The 17,445-nt window shown below is 53.0% G+C and overlaps 1 protein-coding gene across 1 annotated transcript; it reads right to left on the reverse strand.

Moving 5' to 3' along the window:
- Positions 1-9,381: 9,381 nt before the first annotated feature.
- Positions 9,382-11,150, reverse strand: AVPR1B (arginine vasopressin receptor 1B). The gene is made up of 2 exons (XM_030473426.1): positions 10,181-11,150; positions 9,382-9,683 (listed from the first exon to the last, which is right to left on the reverse strand). Exons 1-2 carry the CDS (start codon positions 11,148-11,150, stop codon positions 9,382-9,384), a joined length of 1,272 nt encoding a protein of 423 aa, XP_030329286.1.
- Positions 11,151-17,445: the final 6,295 nt, after the last annotated feature.

Here is a 17,445-nt window from a genome sequence, read left to right on the forward strand (position 1 = left end):
GAATTGTCTTGTGCTGCTCTTCAGGTGCTCCCTGCTGACCTGCGATCCCACTCCAGGTTCCTGCAGGAAAAGGGATGTCTTCGTAGCATGGTGCAGCTGCTGAACAACCTTTAAAAGGCAAAGCCTGGTTTGTGCTGAACTGCTCAGGAATCTGCTCCTTCCGCTGTCCAACAGCAGCTTGTGCCAGCAAAGCACCATCAGGAAGAGGCAGCTTTGCACGAGCGACAGTTACACGTTGCTTTAAGCCACTAATGGTGGCTCATTTCTGTTTAACACAGGATGGCTGCCTCATGGAGCCTCCGTGAATGCAGATGAACACATAAAGCCTCCAGATAGAAGGGGAAGGGAGTTGCGGAGGGAGGCGAGGATGTTCTTGCTCTCTCCAACCCGTCCTGGAGGCTCGTGGTGATGCTGTGTGGTCCCTGTGGTTGTTTTCCATGTTTATGGCACTGGAATAACTGGTGTGGGTGCCACAAAGGGACGTGTTTTACCCAGGGACCACCGTTCATGTGCAACTTAGCCCTGTGCCAATCCACTTCCCATTTCTCCTGGTTAGTCTATTTTATCTGATTAAAGGCACAGGTACGGGGGATGCTGACGGCAGATCCAAGTCTAATCCAAATTCCCTGCATACCCCCAGGATTATTTTGCTGAGTAGCTTTTAAAAGCTATCATCTCTTTCCTTTTTAAGATGCAGTTGAATGTACCAGCCTCCCTTCTTGTCCTCATCATATATTCACAGAAGGGATTGAAAACCAAACCCTTCCTAAAACAAAAGCCATTGCAAGTGCCAAGATCAGCTGAAAGCAGCAAGTTGATTGTCACAGACATGGTTTATAAGCCAAAAATCCTGTAAGCAAATCCAGCCTGAAGGGTCGTTTGGCTTCTGAGATAAATATGAGTGGGCGCTGTAGGACAGACAAGCCGAGTACTTGAAGCAAAACAGTTTATTTAGTGGAAAAGAGCCCAAATTGGATCATCGTAATCTGCAGACTCGGGACAGTTGATTCAGCATTAAATTATGAAGATGAAAGAAAGAGGCAAAAAGAAGTTTAGAATAAGCAAATCTATTTTAACTTGGATTTAGCTCTTTTAAAAGTCATTTTAAACCCCAAACTCTTAAAGGCAAATCTGTAAATAGTCCTGTGGTGCTTCCAGGCAGCAGCTGTCCTAAAGTGTATTTAAGGGGATGTCATAAAGGGGAGATTGAGATGAGCTCTGAGGCAGAAGCTCTTCCCTGTGAGGGTGCTGAGGCGCTGGCACAGGGTGCCCAGAGAAGCTGTGGCTGCCCCATCCCTGGCAGTGTTCAAGGCCAGGTTGGACACAGGGGCTTGGAGCAACCTGCTCTAGTGGAAGGTGTCCCTGCCCGTGGCAGGGGGTTGGAGCTGGATGAGCTTTAAGGTCCCTTCAACACAAACCATTCCATGATTCTATGATTCTGTGTTACCCGTCCAGCTTTACACACTTGCCCTCGGACACGTTAGAAACAGGTTATGCACCGTGTGTGGGAAACATGCCTCTCACCCATTCAGTGCGTGGTGCTTTACTCATTTTAAGAATGCTCCTTTCAGGTTCTAACTACGTTATCTCTGTTCTTTTTTTACATTTCCTTTAGTTTAGCCACTTCCACGATTAGCTCTGAGTGACTCAAATCACGCCCAAGCAGCACTTTCTGACAAGCCTTTCTCCTCTGTTTGTCAAATGCTAATCTGTTTATCCAGCACTGAAAGAGCGAGACCCTGCAACAGCAAACCCTCGCTTTTCAACACGAACTACAAACAAGCTTCACTTCAACAGTTACCTGTGGCACAGAAGCTGTGGGTGAAGCAGGAGGGACTGGGATGGAGCTGATGGATGGCACAGTCCCCGTGGGCCCAGCGGATGAGAGACAGAGACTGAGCCATGGTGGGGACCCATCAGGGGACCCCAACTGGAGATGCAGCTCCTGGGGGTGAACACACTGTGAGGGGTGCATTGTGCTTCTCTCCTTGCCTTTGGGAAGTGCAGGGGGATTCACTCAGGTGCTAGGATGTTATCTGAGTGCTGCAGCAGCGTGGTGGTGATGGAGGTGTTTAAACAACAGCACTGTCCCCATGAGTCAGGAACCCCTCAGGTAGGGGGGTCCCTTGCTCCTTGGCCCTCTCCTGCCAAGGGAAGAAGTGCAAGAGAGGCCAAGCTGCTGCAGGGTATGTCCAGCACCAAAACAGTGTCGCAGTGTGAGAGCTGCAAAATCGGTTCCAATGGAGCAGCGGCCCAGTGCTCCCCACAAGAGCGGGTCTGCCAGTCTGCTGGTCACATCCCACCGTTACTGAGTGATGCTGCAAGTTACTGCTGACCAGAAAACATTCCCAGAAAGCAGAAAACTGGGCATGTGGAGGCCTGTTCACCACCAGCAGACACCACTTGGTGCCAGGCTCTGGGACCATGTCCCTTACGACTTACAATGTTTTACCCCTATAGAAGACTTCTGCTTAGAAGCACCCAGAGCAGTTTTTGCATGGCAGCTGAATGGCTTGGTGCTGAGCCAGCTGCACTGCTGAGCTCTCTGCCCTTGGGATCACTTCACTGCCATGAAGCTCAACTGCCTTTTAGCACCCAGCTGCTGGAAGATGGAGCAAGAGGGAGAACTGCCCGTGGGGATGGAGGATATACAGCCCCAGAGCAGAAGCGGCCACAGAACAGCAGAGAAACACCCAAATCTATTCAAATGAGGCAGTTGACAGAGTTGAAGCGTCATGGAACCTCTTGTGGGCTCGTTCCTGCCATTGCCATAGGGGTAGAGCGAGACCGCATCCGGCATCGGGGAGCGCGGCTGCAGCGCTGAGCCCTGCTTGGCCACCCAAAATCCTGCCCAAGCAGCCTTAACTCCAGCTCCCTCCAAGGCCCCGGCTGCCCAGTCCTGCAGGGAAGGGAAGGTGTGGGAAGCTCTTTACCCTCAGGTAAAGCACTGTTGGATATGGCATTCCACCGCCCGCTGCACGCGATGCCTCGTAAATCAGAGGGGTTGAACATCAGGATGGGAGCTGGGTTTGGTGCCCACATCCAAGGGATGGCTGCAGGCACATGTTGCTGCCAGGCTGAGCTTTAGCCTTAATGTGGGGCAGCAAGGCCTGACCGAAACGGGATTAGAATAGTTTGAGGCATCCCCATGATTTTGCTTACCTTTAGATGGAGTGTGGACGTCTTGAAGTCACTCCTCGGTACCCCCAAGCCTTGATTGCAATAGAGCATCGTGCTTGAGGAAGGGTTAATGTGCTGGGGGCTGGAGGGAGGGAGGCTCACAGCAAGTTACCTGATACACCAAAAAAGTACATGTGCTGCCAGCATCTTCCGAGCTGTTATCTTCAAACCAGACATTTCAATATGCTTATGCGTATCATCGCTTCGATCTCGCCGTGGCCCATCTCAGCAAAGAAGCTGCTGCCACTGATAGTTGGATTTGGGTCTTATTTTGCAATTTCCTTTTGAACAGCTCATCTTTCAGATTGCTATCTGCTGCTGCAGCATCTGCTGCCCCACCATAGGAAATGAGGCATTTAAGAATGACAACCGGTTGAGAAGGATATTTGGGGACAGAGCAGTTCAATAAGGGAGGGGGGAAATTTCAGCAAGAAACAGACTTTTAGCTCGGCACTTACCAAACGCTTTGGGGAAGTGGAATTTCACAGGAGATTGGTGAGGTTTTGATTCATTACTGTTAGAAATGTGTCGCAGAGGAAATGATAGAATCCGATCCAGAGGATGGATAATCCTTTGCTCTAATTATCAATCCATCTATCAGTCTATGAACCATATTATTACAGCTCCTTTAATCATCGTATCAAAGCTTTAGTTGAAGACTCCTCCCCATGTCAGCCATTTAGAAATAGTAAGTCTACAGGCACTGAGTGAAGATTTAAAGTGCTTTTTTGCTCACAAAATGAAAACACTCGATTCCTTTATTACAACTCTTTGTTATTATGTCCAAAAGTGCCAAGCCAAGGGGCCCACTTCAGGCCTATCTGTCTTCTGATCGTGTCCCCTGAACTTCAACTGGGTTTAAGCACTCACGCAGAATTAAATCCAAGGTGTTTCAAATGCTTCTGACCTTTCTGGCTGGATCTTGACCAATGCAAGAGCCAGACATCAAACCTGTGGCCTCCTTTTGGTTACTCTCTTCTATGGTGGGGGTTTTTTTTCCAAATTATAGTTATAATATTTTTACGGATTAAAAACCCCCAGAAATGTGAGAGAGGATTAAAGTGAGAAGAATCAGTTCCAGCTGCAGTTACCATTAGCGCCGCGGTGGAGCCCAGAAGCTCCACTCACGTATCAGATAGGACCAAGGCAGCAGTGTATAAAATCATTGAGCTCAATGATAACAGCAGGGGCAGCCTGTGGCTGTGCAAGGGCTGCGTATGAGAAGGGCTCCTACAGCCAGAGCCTCGCGCAGGGGGCAGGCTGGGTGCCTGCATTCGCATCTGCAGTGCCAGACCACTGCTTCCAAGTGATCTCCGGTTGACGTGGAGCAGCATGGAGCTCAACGGGACCGTTCTGGTTGGTTGCCACCAGGGCTAGCTGCCTCTGCCTGTCCCCCCCTGAGCCCCCAGGCGCTTCACTGGGTGTCACATCAGCTGCCGGCAGGATGAGTGCTTGTGAGTGGTGAGTACAACCCCCCGGGCTGAGATGCTGCAGGCAGCGAGGGGAACGCTCTGTGATGGAGGGATCAATGGGGTTGCTGTGGCTGCCCCATCCCTGGCAGTGTTCAAGGCCAGGTTGGACACAGGGGCTTGGAGCAACCTGCTCTAGTGGGTTGGAACTGGATGAGTTCTAAGGTCCCTTCAACCCAAACCATCCCACGATTCCATGATTCTATGATTCCATGATAACCGCTGCTACAAAGAGCCTTTCTGCTAAGTTTCTCGGTCCTCACTGGGTCAGGCTCTGGCTGCGGGATGCTGTGCGCTTAAGATGGGCACCCAACGCTGAAGCGCAAGCAGCAATAGTCATTTTTGAAACTGAAGCCCCAGTTTTGGGGCACGTTGCCTTAAAGACAGAAACTGTATGGGCAAACCTTGGTTTAAACCATGCTTTGAAGCAATGGCAGCCAAACAGCACCCAAAAGGTTTAGAATGATTGGGTTATTTCTTTCACTTGGACAAACCATTTTTCTCTTGTTCAGGAAGGTGCCTGTTGCCATCTCAGCTGTGACCCTGGTCCTACACGCTCTCCTCTTGCTGACACTTTACATCATGCTCAGCAGGAAAATAGGTAATTTACTGTCTTGTGAACTTTACCCAGTTTTACCTGTTGTGTTCCTTATTCTTGCTCACAATCCTCCAGTTCAGGGATTCAAAGCCATTTGCCCCAAGCTTCAACATTCCCCAGGCTGTAAAGCACAACCAAGTCCTTGATCTGGGTCTGGTTCTTACTCCTGCTTCAGGGAGTGACTGGTGGTGCTGTGAAATGTGTGCAGGAGCTGAACCCCCACCCCAGGGACCGTCCAGCCCCCCATGGGACCCACTGGACCCCCGGCTGGGCCAAGCACCAATGTGGGACAGGATCAGGGCAGGGACTGACCGCCAGCACTGCGGCGCTGTGTCAGCCTGGTGTGGGCAGTGTCAAACAGGGGTTTACATCCTGTTGTTGTTTCAAAACTTGTTTTCTTTTATTGCTCTTCTTAGTGAAGGGGTGGGGAAACGCCATCACAATCCATCTGCGAAGTGTTAGTTCAGATGAAGCTGCCATTTCCAGCAGGGCTGGAGCAGGATGCTAACTCGCCTCTTGGTTGCAGCCAGCCACTCCTGCAGCAAAGCGGTGAGCAGCAGCCCCACGGCACAGCCCCAGCAGCCTCCGACCTCTGCAGTGGGAGGGGAAGGGCTGCAGAGACCAGGCTATGAGGGTAAGGAGGATTGGTCCTGGAACATGAGGATGCTGAGGCGCTGGCACAGAGAAGCTGTGGCTGCCCCATCCCTGGCAGTGTTCAAGGCCAGGTTGGACACAGGGGCTTGGAGCAACCTGCTCTAGTGGAAGGTGTCCCTGCCCGTGGCAGGGGTTGGAGCTGGAGGAGCTTTCAGGTCCCTTCAACCCAAACCAGGCTGGGATTCTATGAATCTATGAATATAAATGCACACGATTGTATCTGTGCAATGCGCTGTGAGGCCCCTCACGGGCTGCCCTGGGGGAGAAGAGGGAGCGAGGGGCAGGCGCAGCACAGTTCCAGCTCCCTCCTGCCTCCTCTGGGCTTTCCCAGCCCGGTTCCCCACGGGCAGGGGGGTGAAGGGGGGGGGATCACACTGATGATTTTTGGGTTTTCACTTTTCATTCCTGAGCGCGTTTTCTTTTACTCCCTGATTATTTCCCCCTTTACGCCCCGAGGAGCGATGGAGCTCGTAACATTTCCTGTTTTTAAGGGAGCAGTGACACGTCTTCAGAGACCTCGGAGGACTCGGACAGCAGCCCCTCCTGCCCACAGGTACGATCACAGGCAGCAGCCTTTGCCATAAGCCACCACGGCAGAGGAGCTGGTGCTGGCTTCAGACCCACGTAGGGGACAAATGCATTGAACCTCATTACAATAAGGGCAATGAGGCTGTATCCAACATTCCCCATTTAGAGGGGAGCATTCCCAGGAGCCAGGGACATCCCTGGGCACTTGAGCACTGGAATGGCTGCATGCCTTCATGTGGGCTCAACGGCAAAGCCACCCTGGGGAGATGCTGATGCCTGACCTGGGGCTCGTGTCTGCTTCTGCAGGGCCCTTGCGCAGGAGACAACCTCGATTACACATCCCTGGTGTTCCCGGGGAAAGGCCACGGGCCGGGATCCACCACCGACTACGTCAACGTGGACCCAAAGAAGAGGAAAGCTGATTTCTGGCCCTGCTCCAGCCCCGTGGCTGCCAAGTGCATCGAGTACACGGAGGTGAAGCTGTGACACCCGGGATGCTGCAATGGGAGATGCCCAAAGCCCTTCCCCTTCCCCTCACTCTGTGCCTGGCACGGGCTGACTCCTGCCAGCTTTTATTCCTTGTGACACACGAACCAGTACAGTTTGCTTGGTATGTGCCTTAAATGCATCACTGTTCCTGAAGGCTGCTGGGCGCGGGGCGGCGCAGGGAAGCGTTCCTCCCTGCTCCCCGCTTCTGTGAGATGGCCCTTTCCCTCATCTCCTGAAAGCAAAGGAAACATCACCCCTCACCCCTCAAAATGGGATGTGTTTCAGGGAGGGAAATGCAGTGGTCTTCAAAATATCCCCCCAAACTGGGTGGCAGCTCCTCTGAACGATGCTCTCTTTGCTGTCATAAACCCCTTTTAAACACAGTTTCTCCACCAGCTTTTCCCTTTGCTGATTCACTGCCCTTCCCTGCACCCCTTTTCCTTTGACACCCAAGCCCCCATTGCCCTCAGGGCTGTCACTGGGGCTGAGGTGGCTGCTTGAGCCACCAAGAGGGATGCTGGGGCCAGGGAGGGAGCGTGGTCCTGCCCTGGAGCTTCCTTCCCCAGCTGGAAGCCGTTGTCATCAGCGCAACTGGCAAACAGATGGGGGCTTCCCAGGGGATTTATATCCCCCCTGTGCAGCTGGGGGGCCTGGGCTGGCTGCTGGAGGGGCACAGGGCTGGGCCACAGGTCTCCATGTGAGCACAGGCAAGTGAAATCCCTTTGTCTTGTGGGGGGATGATGTTGTCTGTCTCCCACCTTTTGCTTTTCCTGCTTTCTCCCTGTACCAGATGTCCTGAAGGAAGGGTTTGGCACCTCCCTACCTGAGTGATGCTCATACCTAGGACAGGGAGAGGCTCTGTTACGGGGCTCCCAACACAGTCCCCCTTCCTCAGGGATGGAGCTGCCCCAAGTGTGTTTCCAATCAGCTCAGCAGCGATGAGCTTTAATGAAGGGATGTGAGATGATCAATTTGGCATTGATTTGGGGACTTGGGCACTCTGGTTTATGACCTTGTGTAGATCTGGCCCAATTTGAAGGGTCCAGGAAGGGAAATGGTCAGAAACCCAAACAATAGCTGGGAACATTCCTAAAGCTTTATAGAGATGAGTCCAAACGGAGTTTCTGGAGGAACTGATTCAAATGCTTCATGATGAAGTGAAAATAACTTAAGATTTAGAAATACTTTACTCTTCATGTGTTATTTTTATAGATTTAGCTAGTGATAATAGAGGGAAGAACACACCTTGCTTGCAGGGAGTTTGGTACCTTCAGGGCTCACTTATACATCCCCCCATCAGCAGCTTTTGAGCTCAACTGGAGCAAAGGGATGCTTTCACCTGCCTTACGCTTTCTTCTTAAGCAAAACAGCTTCTGGGAGACCCACAACATGGGGTCTGGGAGAAGGGCTGGGACTGCAAGGCCAGGGCTCATTCCTGCTGCTGCTGCCCTCCTCTGTGATCCCAAGTATCCTGAAGTTTCCAAGCCCTGGGTGGCTTCTGCTGCCTGATCTCTGCTAATTTAGACATCAGCAACAATCTGTGTCTTCAGTGGGACATGGGGGCTGCTGCACAGTGGCCTGGGGCTGTGGGGAAACACGATGGGAAGTGCCAGGGCATGGGGGGAAGTGAAGCCCTGGGGATCACAGAACCACAGACTGTTGTATGTTGGAAGGGACCTTAAAGCTCATTCAGTTCCAACCCCTGCCCCGGGCAGGGACACCTTCCACTAGAGCAGGTTGCTCCAAGCCCCTGTGTCCAACCCGGCCTTGAACACTGCCAGGGATGGGGCAGCCACAGCTTCTCTGGGAAAAGTCTGTGCCAGCGCCTCAGCACCCTCACAGAGAAGAGCTTCTGCCTCAGAGCTCATCTCAATCTCCCCTCTGGCAGGTTAAAGCCATTCCCCTTGTCCTGTCCCTACAGGCCCTTGTCCAAAGCCCCTCTCCAGGTTTCCTGGAGCCCCTTTAGGCGCTGGAGCTGCTCTAAGGTCTCCCCATAAGGAACCTTCTCTTCTCCAGGCTGGGGATGGGAGATGAATAACTTGTTTGCAGGCAGCTCTCAAGCAGATGTAGCCACATTGCCTCCTGCTGTGCTCGGGCTGCTTTGCTGGTGTCTGTTAAACACCCAAAGCTCAAGCCCCTCCAGGCAGACACACACATCCCCTGGCAGATACCTGGCCTGGGTGTGAGGCATCCCTGGAGGAGAGCAGCCGGGCGGTGAGCGGCATCCCTATGCATGAGGGATGTGGATGCTGTGTTCGGGCAAAGCTGATGGGGCTCTGTCCATCTCCCCCACTGCAGCGTGTGCAGTAGCAAGCACTCGAGGGCAAGATGCTCCCTGGGTTAAGCACATGGCTTTAGGCAAAATGAAATGCTGCCAGATGGGGAGAGACACTTCTGCAGTGGCAGCGCTTGTGGTGTCACATCTGGCAGCAGCTGTACCTGGCGACCAGCCGCTGCCGCAGCCTAGAGCGTGCCCGACTCAGTCACCCCCTCCTCGCAGGGGGGGTCCAGGATGTCCTTGGCGCTGCCCCCGTGCAGGGGGAGGCTCGCGGGGTGGCTGTGGCTCAGGATGGTGGTTTTCCTGCTGCAGAGGCTGCCGGTGGAGGCCAGTCTCCGCAGCCCGGGCCGGGGGCTGCCCCACAGGCGCAGGCAGCGAGCGGCGTCCTGCAGGAGGTGCCCGCTGAAGAACATGTAGATCCAGGGGTTGCAGCAGCTGCTGAGGCTGGCCAGCAGCATGGTGATGGTGAAAGCCACGTTGGTGGAGTCTGAGAAGGCAAAGGAGAGACCTGAAACACCCACTGGGCTGGGGGCTCCTCTTGGCTTGGGCACATGCCCTTTGTCCCATCCCAACTGATGGGCATTCTTTGGGTAGGAGGCAGAGCCAGGCTCTGCCCTTGGCTGAGGGTTGAGGGTGGGTGAGGTGCTGTAATGGGGATGTGCTGGAGCACATCCTCAGGGAGAGTGCTGGGAGGTGAGACCCAGCAGCTTTTGGGCCTTCCTTCAGCCTGTTTGCTGGCCAGAGCGTCTCCTAGAGGCTTTTCACTCTTGGATAAAGTTCCTTCTGCCCTTGAGCAGGCCGGGAGAGCTCTGAGAGCTTCCAGAACAAGCAATGACAGGACTCTGCAAGCAGTTTTCTATAAACACTGCTGGGGACCAAACCTGTTGCCTTCCCCATGACAAAACAACAGCTCTAGTTTGTTATCAATGCAAAGGGGATTCTGCGTGCCCCAGGCTGCAGCCCAGCATCCCAACCACTACTCACCATCATCAGGAGCGTCCTCGTCCCACACCGACCACATCTGCATGCTGAAGAACGGCGCCCAGCAGGCGACATAGGCCACCACGATGACGAAGGTCATCTTCACCGTGCGGATCTTGGCACGGGAGATGGTGCGCACGGAGCTGACCCGCGAGGGCTGCCCGCTGGGGCTCTTCTCGGAGGAGCAGGGAGCAGGAGGGGCGGCCACTGTGGTCCCCCCTGCGCTGGGGGCACCGCTCTGGGTCTTGCCCTTGAGGTTCTTGCAGATCTCGTAACAGATGAGGCTGTAGCAGACGGTGAGGATGCTGATGGGCAGGACGAAGATGCACAGTGTGGTCCAGGTGATGTAGGCTCGGGCTCCCCATGGGTACCTGAAGTCTGCCCAGCAGTCCAGCACCCCCGAGCCCTGGCGCACCTCCTGCAGGGAGAAGATGAAGATTTGGGGCAGGCTGAGGAGGCAGCTCAGCACCCACGTGGCCCCGATCATCACGTAGGCCTGGCGGCTGGGCTGCTGCAGGCTGTGCAGCGGGTGGCACACGGCCATGTAGCGGTCCAGGGTCATCATGATGAGCATGTAGGTGGAGGCGAACATGCTGAGCACCTGCAGGTACTTGACGGCCCTGCAGAGCGGGTCTGGCCCCAGGAAGCGATATGTCACCTCCCAGATCATCTGCGGTAGCACTTGGAAGAGGGCAACCCCCAGGTCGGTCAGCCCGAGGTGCAGGATGAAGAGATGCATCCGGCTCATCTTCTTCCTCCGGCGGTACATGGCCAGCAGCACCCCCACGTTGCCAATGGTCGCTACAGCCAGGATAGTGGCCAGCACCCCGATCTCTGCCTTGGCCAGCGCCTCGTCCCGGGTGTGCAAGAGGGTGAGGTTGGGGTCCCACGGCAGAGTGTGGGGGCTCAGCAGCCCCTGGCTGTGCCCAGGCCGGCTGTGACGAGTGTTGTTCCAGCCCCAGCCTGGCTCCATCCCTTCAGGAAGCTCTGCAGGAGCAGAGGCAGCTCTAATGCTTGTCTCTAATGGTCTGTTCAACCCTTCCCTGTCTCCTAGGGCTGAGCTGCCATGGTCAGTGCTGCCCCTGAGCACCACAGCTCCTCTGCCCCTGTCTCCTCTGCCTTGTGCAGCTCAGCATCACACCACCCCTGTGCTGGGCGGCTGCAGCCCCCTTCTGAGCTGCTCAATGCAAATATTCCCATTAAGCAAAGCAGTGCAAGAAGCTCTGGTTCAATCCTCGATCTTCCTCTCATCTGCACTAAACATTCCCAAATCCCTTTTTCCTCCCTGGATCACTCATTCTGTGCATCCCCTCTCCCCCCTGTGCTGGTAAATTGAAGGGGGAAAGGGAGTCCTTTTGCTTCTTCTCAGCGCAGTAGAAGTAATAGAGAGCGCTACAGAGGCTGCACCTCTTTGGCCTCTTCACTCCAGGACCAGGAGAAGCCAGGCAGCGGTGTCCGTGTGTCGGGAAGCGGGTGGCTGCTGCTGGCTCTGTCCCCATGCGAACGCTGCCTGGGTTTTATAGCCTGGCAGCTCCCCTCCCTGGCTGGCCCCAGCATCCCGCTCCAGCGGGAAGGTGTGAGCTGGTTCCCCTCCTGCTGCTCTCCTGGAGCTGCCGTCCCCGGGCTTTGCCGAGGGCTTTTCCCCAATGGGATTCCTGGGCAGGTGCTGGAGGCCGGGAATCTCCCCTTGTCCCCCCTTCTGCAGCGGGTCAGGGCTAGGGATGCTCTGCCCCCGGTTTGCGCTGTCCCTACCACAGACCCCACCAAATCTCTATCCTTGGCTTTTCCTGGCCCAGGAGGAGAAGCCTCTGCCCTGGGAGCCTGGGAATGGGGGGACCTGGTACCCTGGAGCAGCTCCCACAACAGGACTCGGGCATCAGCTTTGTGGGTCTCAGCCCTGCAGCAAAGTCAATGGAAACCTCATTTACTGGCACTGTGTCCTGAGGCTGCCTGTTCTGATCTGCTTTCCTTCTGTGTGGGAAGGGGATGGAGATCGTCCCTGAGACACAGCAAAAGCCCCAGTCTGCCTGCTTGATCCTCAGCTAAACGCTGCTGGCTTACTGCATCCAACAGAAAACCACCCTGAAGGTGGGAAGTGGGATTGTGCATCACGGAGCAGCCTCTGCCTCAGGCTGTCAGCATCTGCCCTTCTCTCATGCGCACAGAGCCTGGAAAGATCAAGGGAAAGGAAGAAATGATGGGAAGAAGTGAGCTTTCCTGAGCCTTCAATGGGTTTTCCCAGGTGCTGTGTGATTGCAAGACATTTTCATTGCTCACATACACAGATAGAAGTGTGTATGTACATCGTGTCACTTCTCTTTTGCAACATTAAGGCTTTGTTTTCTCCTGTCCATCCCATCCTAATCCATCCCAGTCCTGCCCTGTCCCTTGGGGCTCTGCACTGCTGGTTACTGCTGCCACAGGGTGACTTGAGCCCTCAAACACTGTTGTCACCAGCTTCCTCCCTTCCCTCTGGGTGTGATGCTGATGTATGGGACCATGAAACTGCATTTTGAAGCTCTTAACGCTTGGTTTGTCAAGGTAACACTGTGTTACGTGGCTGACTTTTGGCAGCTGATAGCATCAATCCCCCATGAAGCACACTACATCAAGTGCTGTTTCTATCACCAAGAGACAACCTGTGCTCTTTAAGTGTGGAACACAGAGGTAGAGGGTTTGGGATTGCTAAATCGTCTGGCTCAGGAGCTGGGGACTTTGCTTAGTGGGTAGCTTGCTGGGTAAATGAATATATAAAGCTTGTTTGCCTGGGTTTACATGCTGATTTGGCTCACTTTTCAAAACAAATGTATGTGTGGTATGTGATGGTGTTATGTCCCTGACAGCACGGAACAGACTTGGTCTGTCTTTAGCATTTAATCACTGAGATGCTTTTTGTGGTTCAGGTCAGGAAAATGCAAGATTTGGTCATTTTGCACTGCTTCAGATGCTACAAATGAATGGTGTTGCAACCGCTTTATAACAGCTTGGGATCATCTCCTTGGGAAGGCTGGGGGCAGGAAGGAGCGCTGGGAGTTCCTGGGATCTTGTGCTACTTTTAATGCCAACTCTCTGTCAAAACGAAGCCATGAACGACTTCCCCTTCACCTCCTGGAAATAGGAACTGTTGAGACTTTCCAGGTCTTAAAGACCCAAAGCCACTGACCCAGCTCCATAGAATCATGGAATGGTTTGGGCTGGAAAGGACCTTAAACCCATCCAGTTCCAACCCCCTGCCATGGGCAGGGACACCTTCCACTAGAGCAGGTTGCTCCAAGTCCCATCCAACCCTGAACACTGCCGGGTTCAGATTTAGCCCAGCCCTGGTCCATCCTCATTCCCTGTGAAATGCCCCCAAATGCTGAACTGTATGTAAGTGGACCCCTGGTCCAACGCTTGCAGCTGTGACTCCCTTTACACTCCGGAGGAAGAAAACTCTGCTGTGTAGTTGAGCAGTATGGACTGTCACACAGCTCTGCGGAGTGAAGACAGGAGCTTTTAGAATCGTAAGGTAATTATGAGGCAGATGTGTCAGTCTCCCTTTTGCTCCCCCCTTTCCCTCATCCAGATTTGGGCTTTTTTCCATTTAATTAAACCCTCTGATCCTGCTTAATATTAGTGAGTATGTCTGGGAGCATAAATAAATATGCTAAGCACATGGCAAGTGCCCCAGAGCGGTGGCTGGTGGGGACACTGCTGGGCAGAACAAGCAGGTTTGATTTGACTGGAAAATCCACGTGAAGCTGTAAAACAAGCAGGATAACAGCAGCTGAGAGCGCTGCATTAGAGAACTGAACTTTGAAATATCACTGCTTAAAAACATTGCCTTGAACCTAAATCTGGGGGGCTGCATACATGCTGTGAGTTGGACCCAGCCCTGCAGAGCATCGCTTCCTTCATCCTCTGTGCTGCTCCTGGTGCCTCTGCCCTTTGGGGACAGCTCTGCCCACCCAAACACCCTGAGGCTTCCAAAACCATCTGCAGAAGCACATGTCCCCCCCTTAGACCCTACAGAGACAAGCCAGCCTGTACCGGTGGGTTTGGAGCAGCCTCTCCTCCCTGCACGGTGATCCAGGAATACTTTGCAGGCTGGTGAAGAGCACTGGAAGGTTGCTGTTGGATAAAATAGATCCAGTCCTGGGGTTTTATTGAAGCTAATAACTCTATTAGTTTACTTTTTCCTTGTTGTTTCACTGTGGCTTTTCATTTCACCCGTATGTGTGGAAACAGTCTGCTTAAGCAGAGGCAACTGCCAGAGGGAAAATTGAAGCTACAGGCATCTTAGAGACAGCAGATTACTTGATTATCATCCTCACGTTCTCCCTGTTGGCTTCCTTGTACAGCCCAGGGATGTTTAAAGACTTCAGAAGCTGTGAAATGCTTCAATTTCCTTCCCCACTCCCTCACCTCCTTTTGCTGTTCTCATCATTAACATTTGAAAACCAGGCTCAGGCAGAGCATTTACAACCTTAAAACCAATAATAAACAACCCCAACGTTACATTTCAAGGCTGGAAACAAATGGCTTTTCCTTGTCTTCTCCTGACAGGCTGCCTGGGGGAGATGTATGTCTGTCAGCTCTGCTGGGGACAGACAGACAAGTTGCTGGGCAGGAGAACCCACCTGGGTCAGAAGTCCCACCAAGGCAGCCGTGACACCATGGCCAGGCTGGGAAAGGTCCTTTCTTTAGGGCCTGTATTTTGCTCTGTACAGTGCAGGTGTGATCTGTGCGCGGGGTTTCAGGCCCTGTAGCCTATAGAGATGAGATGGTTTGTGTTATTTTTCATAAACCCCTTGCTTGTGTTGTTCACATGGGTCATTCCCAGGCTCCAGTCCCAAGTGTGGTAGAGCTGGCACCCATGGGCAGCCCATGGCACACAGCGGATGCTTGGGCTGCTCTGGGCATCAGCATCTACAGCCACATCAGCCCAGTCACCTTCCAGCACCTCCAGTTGAAACTGGGGTTGTGACAGTCTCGCTGGGTGCAGGGATGCTGGAGGCATCCCTGGGTCTGCCATGGGGGGCAGCTACTGCCCCCCTTTGGTGCAGACAAAGCAGAGTGCAGCATTTAATGTACATTTAATTGCAGGTCTCAGGGGGGATGTGAACAAGAACCTTTCCATGACCTCGGCTCTGCTTTGTCCACTGTTCTCCTCCTCACCTGCTGGAAATGCTGCAGCTATTCAGAGCCCCCATTGCCTTCCAGGTAAGAGGGGCATCAATCAGGGTTATGAAAGGAAAGGAGCAGCTGGGTCAGGACAAGGTATTAGGAAAGGATAAATCATAGGGAAAAGGCTGCACTGGTCTATACTATCCCTGCTAAAGCAAAGGTCAAGGCTGCATGATTAAAGGCCGTTCTTGCCTGTTTGAGAGTCAGGCCCAAGTTATGCCCAAATACAGGGAATCTTACTTGGACTCTGTGGCTTGGTGAGACCTCTTCCCACTGAGGGCAACTCATCTCATTTAGTTAAAACACTGCCCTGATGTTATCACCCTGATGTTATCGCCCTGACAGCTCTTGAACTGTCAAGCAAAGGGGCTTTAAGATGCTGAGAGACAAGTTCACAGCACCAGGACTTGCTCACTGGAAGCACTACTATTAGACACGCTGCTTCTCTTGAGCTGTTTCAGCAACTTCTTTCCTTTGTGTGTCGGAACAATAGGACAAAATAAGCCAAATGAAGCACATTACTGTAGTTTCACTTGTAGTTTAGCTCGACGTGCTTAACAGATAAGAAGCGCCAGTGGAATTACTGCCTTCAGCTTGCATGAAAAGTGGGTTGGGTTTCCCCCCCACCCTAGTGTGTGAAAATCTCCTAGGAAACAGCTCTAATGGTCTGCCTCCTCCTTTCTGCAACCGAAGCAGAAAGCTGTGCTCTAAATATGCTGCTTCTCCTAATTAAATGGCTGTGGGCAGAACATCCTCGTGGTGTTGATGGAGTTGTAACACCAGGATGCTGGCTTTGTTTGGCAGTTCCTTGCTGATTCTCTGGTGTCTGTGCTTCATCACCAACGGAGGTCCCAGGAGAGCACCACAGCTCTGCATGCCACAGGAGATGCTGCCCCAGGCCTGTTCTGGTTGTGACCCAGGGGAGCAGAATTCCCTGGTGTGAACTGGGAGATGCAGCTTCAGCCCTTTGGACAACAGCAGTGGGTTTGGTGAGAGGTGACACCCCATCAGAGAGCCCTTCCCTGCACACCGACCCACTCTTCCCAAGGATGGGGACGCTTCCAGCTCCTGTTTGGAATCAGGCACCAGCTCCGAGGGCTTGCACAAGCCCTTTATTAACACCCAGCCACCACCTCTTTGTCCTTTGGTTAGGACAAGAGGAGTTAATCCTCCAACTGCTCTTGTCTCTGTTCCTGGCAGGGGTGGGAGCCTTTGGGGAGGCAGTTAATGCTGTTTAATCCCCTCCTGATGTGGGGTGGCCGAGGAGAAGGTGATAAAGTACAACGGCTGCACATAATGTGCTGCCTGCTGGCGAGGTCAGATCAGGCAGCCCAGGCCTGTTACTGGCTCTGAGGGATGTGTTCTGCACCCTGCAGCACAGGCGTTGAGCTCTGCTCCCCCTGCTCTGCACTGGATGGGTTTGAAGACCCCATGGACGCTGCTCCTCAGCATCTGGGACATCGAATGGCCACTTATTGCAGTGGGGATTTAGGGTTATGCCCACTAATGTTGGTGTTATGAGTGGGTGTGTTTGTCACCTAACTCAGGTTTATGTCCCTGTGTTTGGGGGATTATTCAGCTCCATGGGAAATCTGGTTTAAACCTTCCAGGGGTAAACATCTGAGTATTCTTCTGCAGCTCAACCTTTACTTCTTCTTTACCCTGAAGTTCAATCTCTGATTCATTTTGGGTTCTTGTGAAGAAATGGGTATTTCTGGCCTGCGGAGTAGGAAGATTTCTGAAGCTGACCAGAGCTGCTCTGGGGAGACAGCAGTTGGGATTGAGAAGGGTTGGTTGCTTTGATGGTAAAGGCAATGATCTAGAGCTCTTATAAACCCAACTTGTTTCCCTTCAAGCTGATTGCCCAATAAGATATTCAAGCACCATGGAGTAGAAATGATTCTGCCCCTCCTCAGAAACTGATTGCAAGAAGTAACTGGCTTGGTGCCTCGAAGTACCTGATAATGGCAAAGGAAGGTGAAAGCTGTGGCAGGAATAAAACTGATTTTTCAGGCAGATCATGAAGGGATTATTTCAGTCGAAGGTTGGGTTAGTCTGTGGCAGTCTGGTTGGTGTGAATATTGGTTAATGTGAGCAGACAA

The sequence above is a fragment of the Strigops habroptila genome, chromosome 18 (genome assembly GCF_004027225.2).
Source record: "Strigops habroptila isolate Jane chromosome 18, bStrHab1.2.pri, whole genome shotgun sequence".
In the NCBI taxonomy this organism is placed as follows: Eukaryota; Metazoa; Chordata; class Aves; order Psittaciformes; family Psittacidae; genus Strigops; species Strigops habroptila.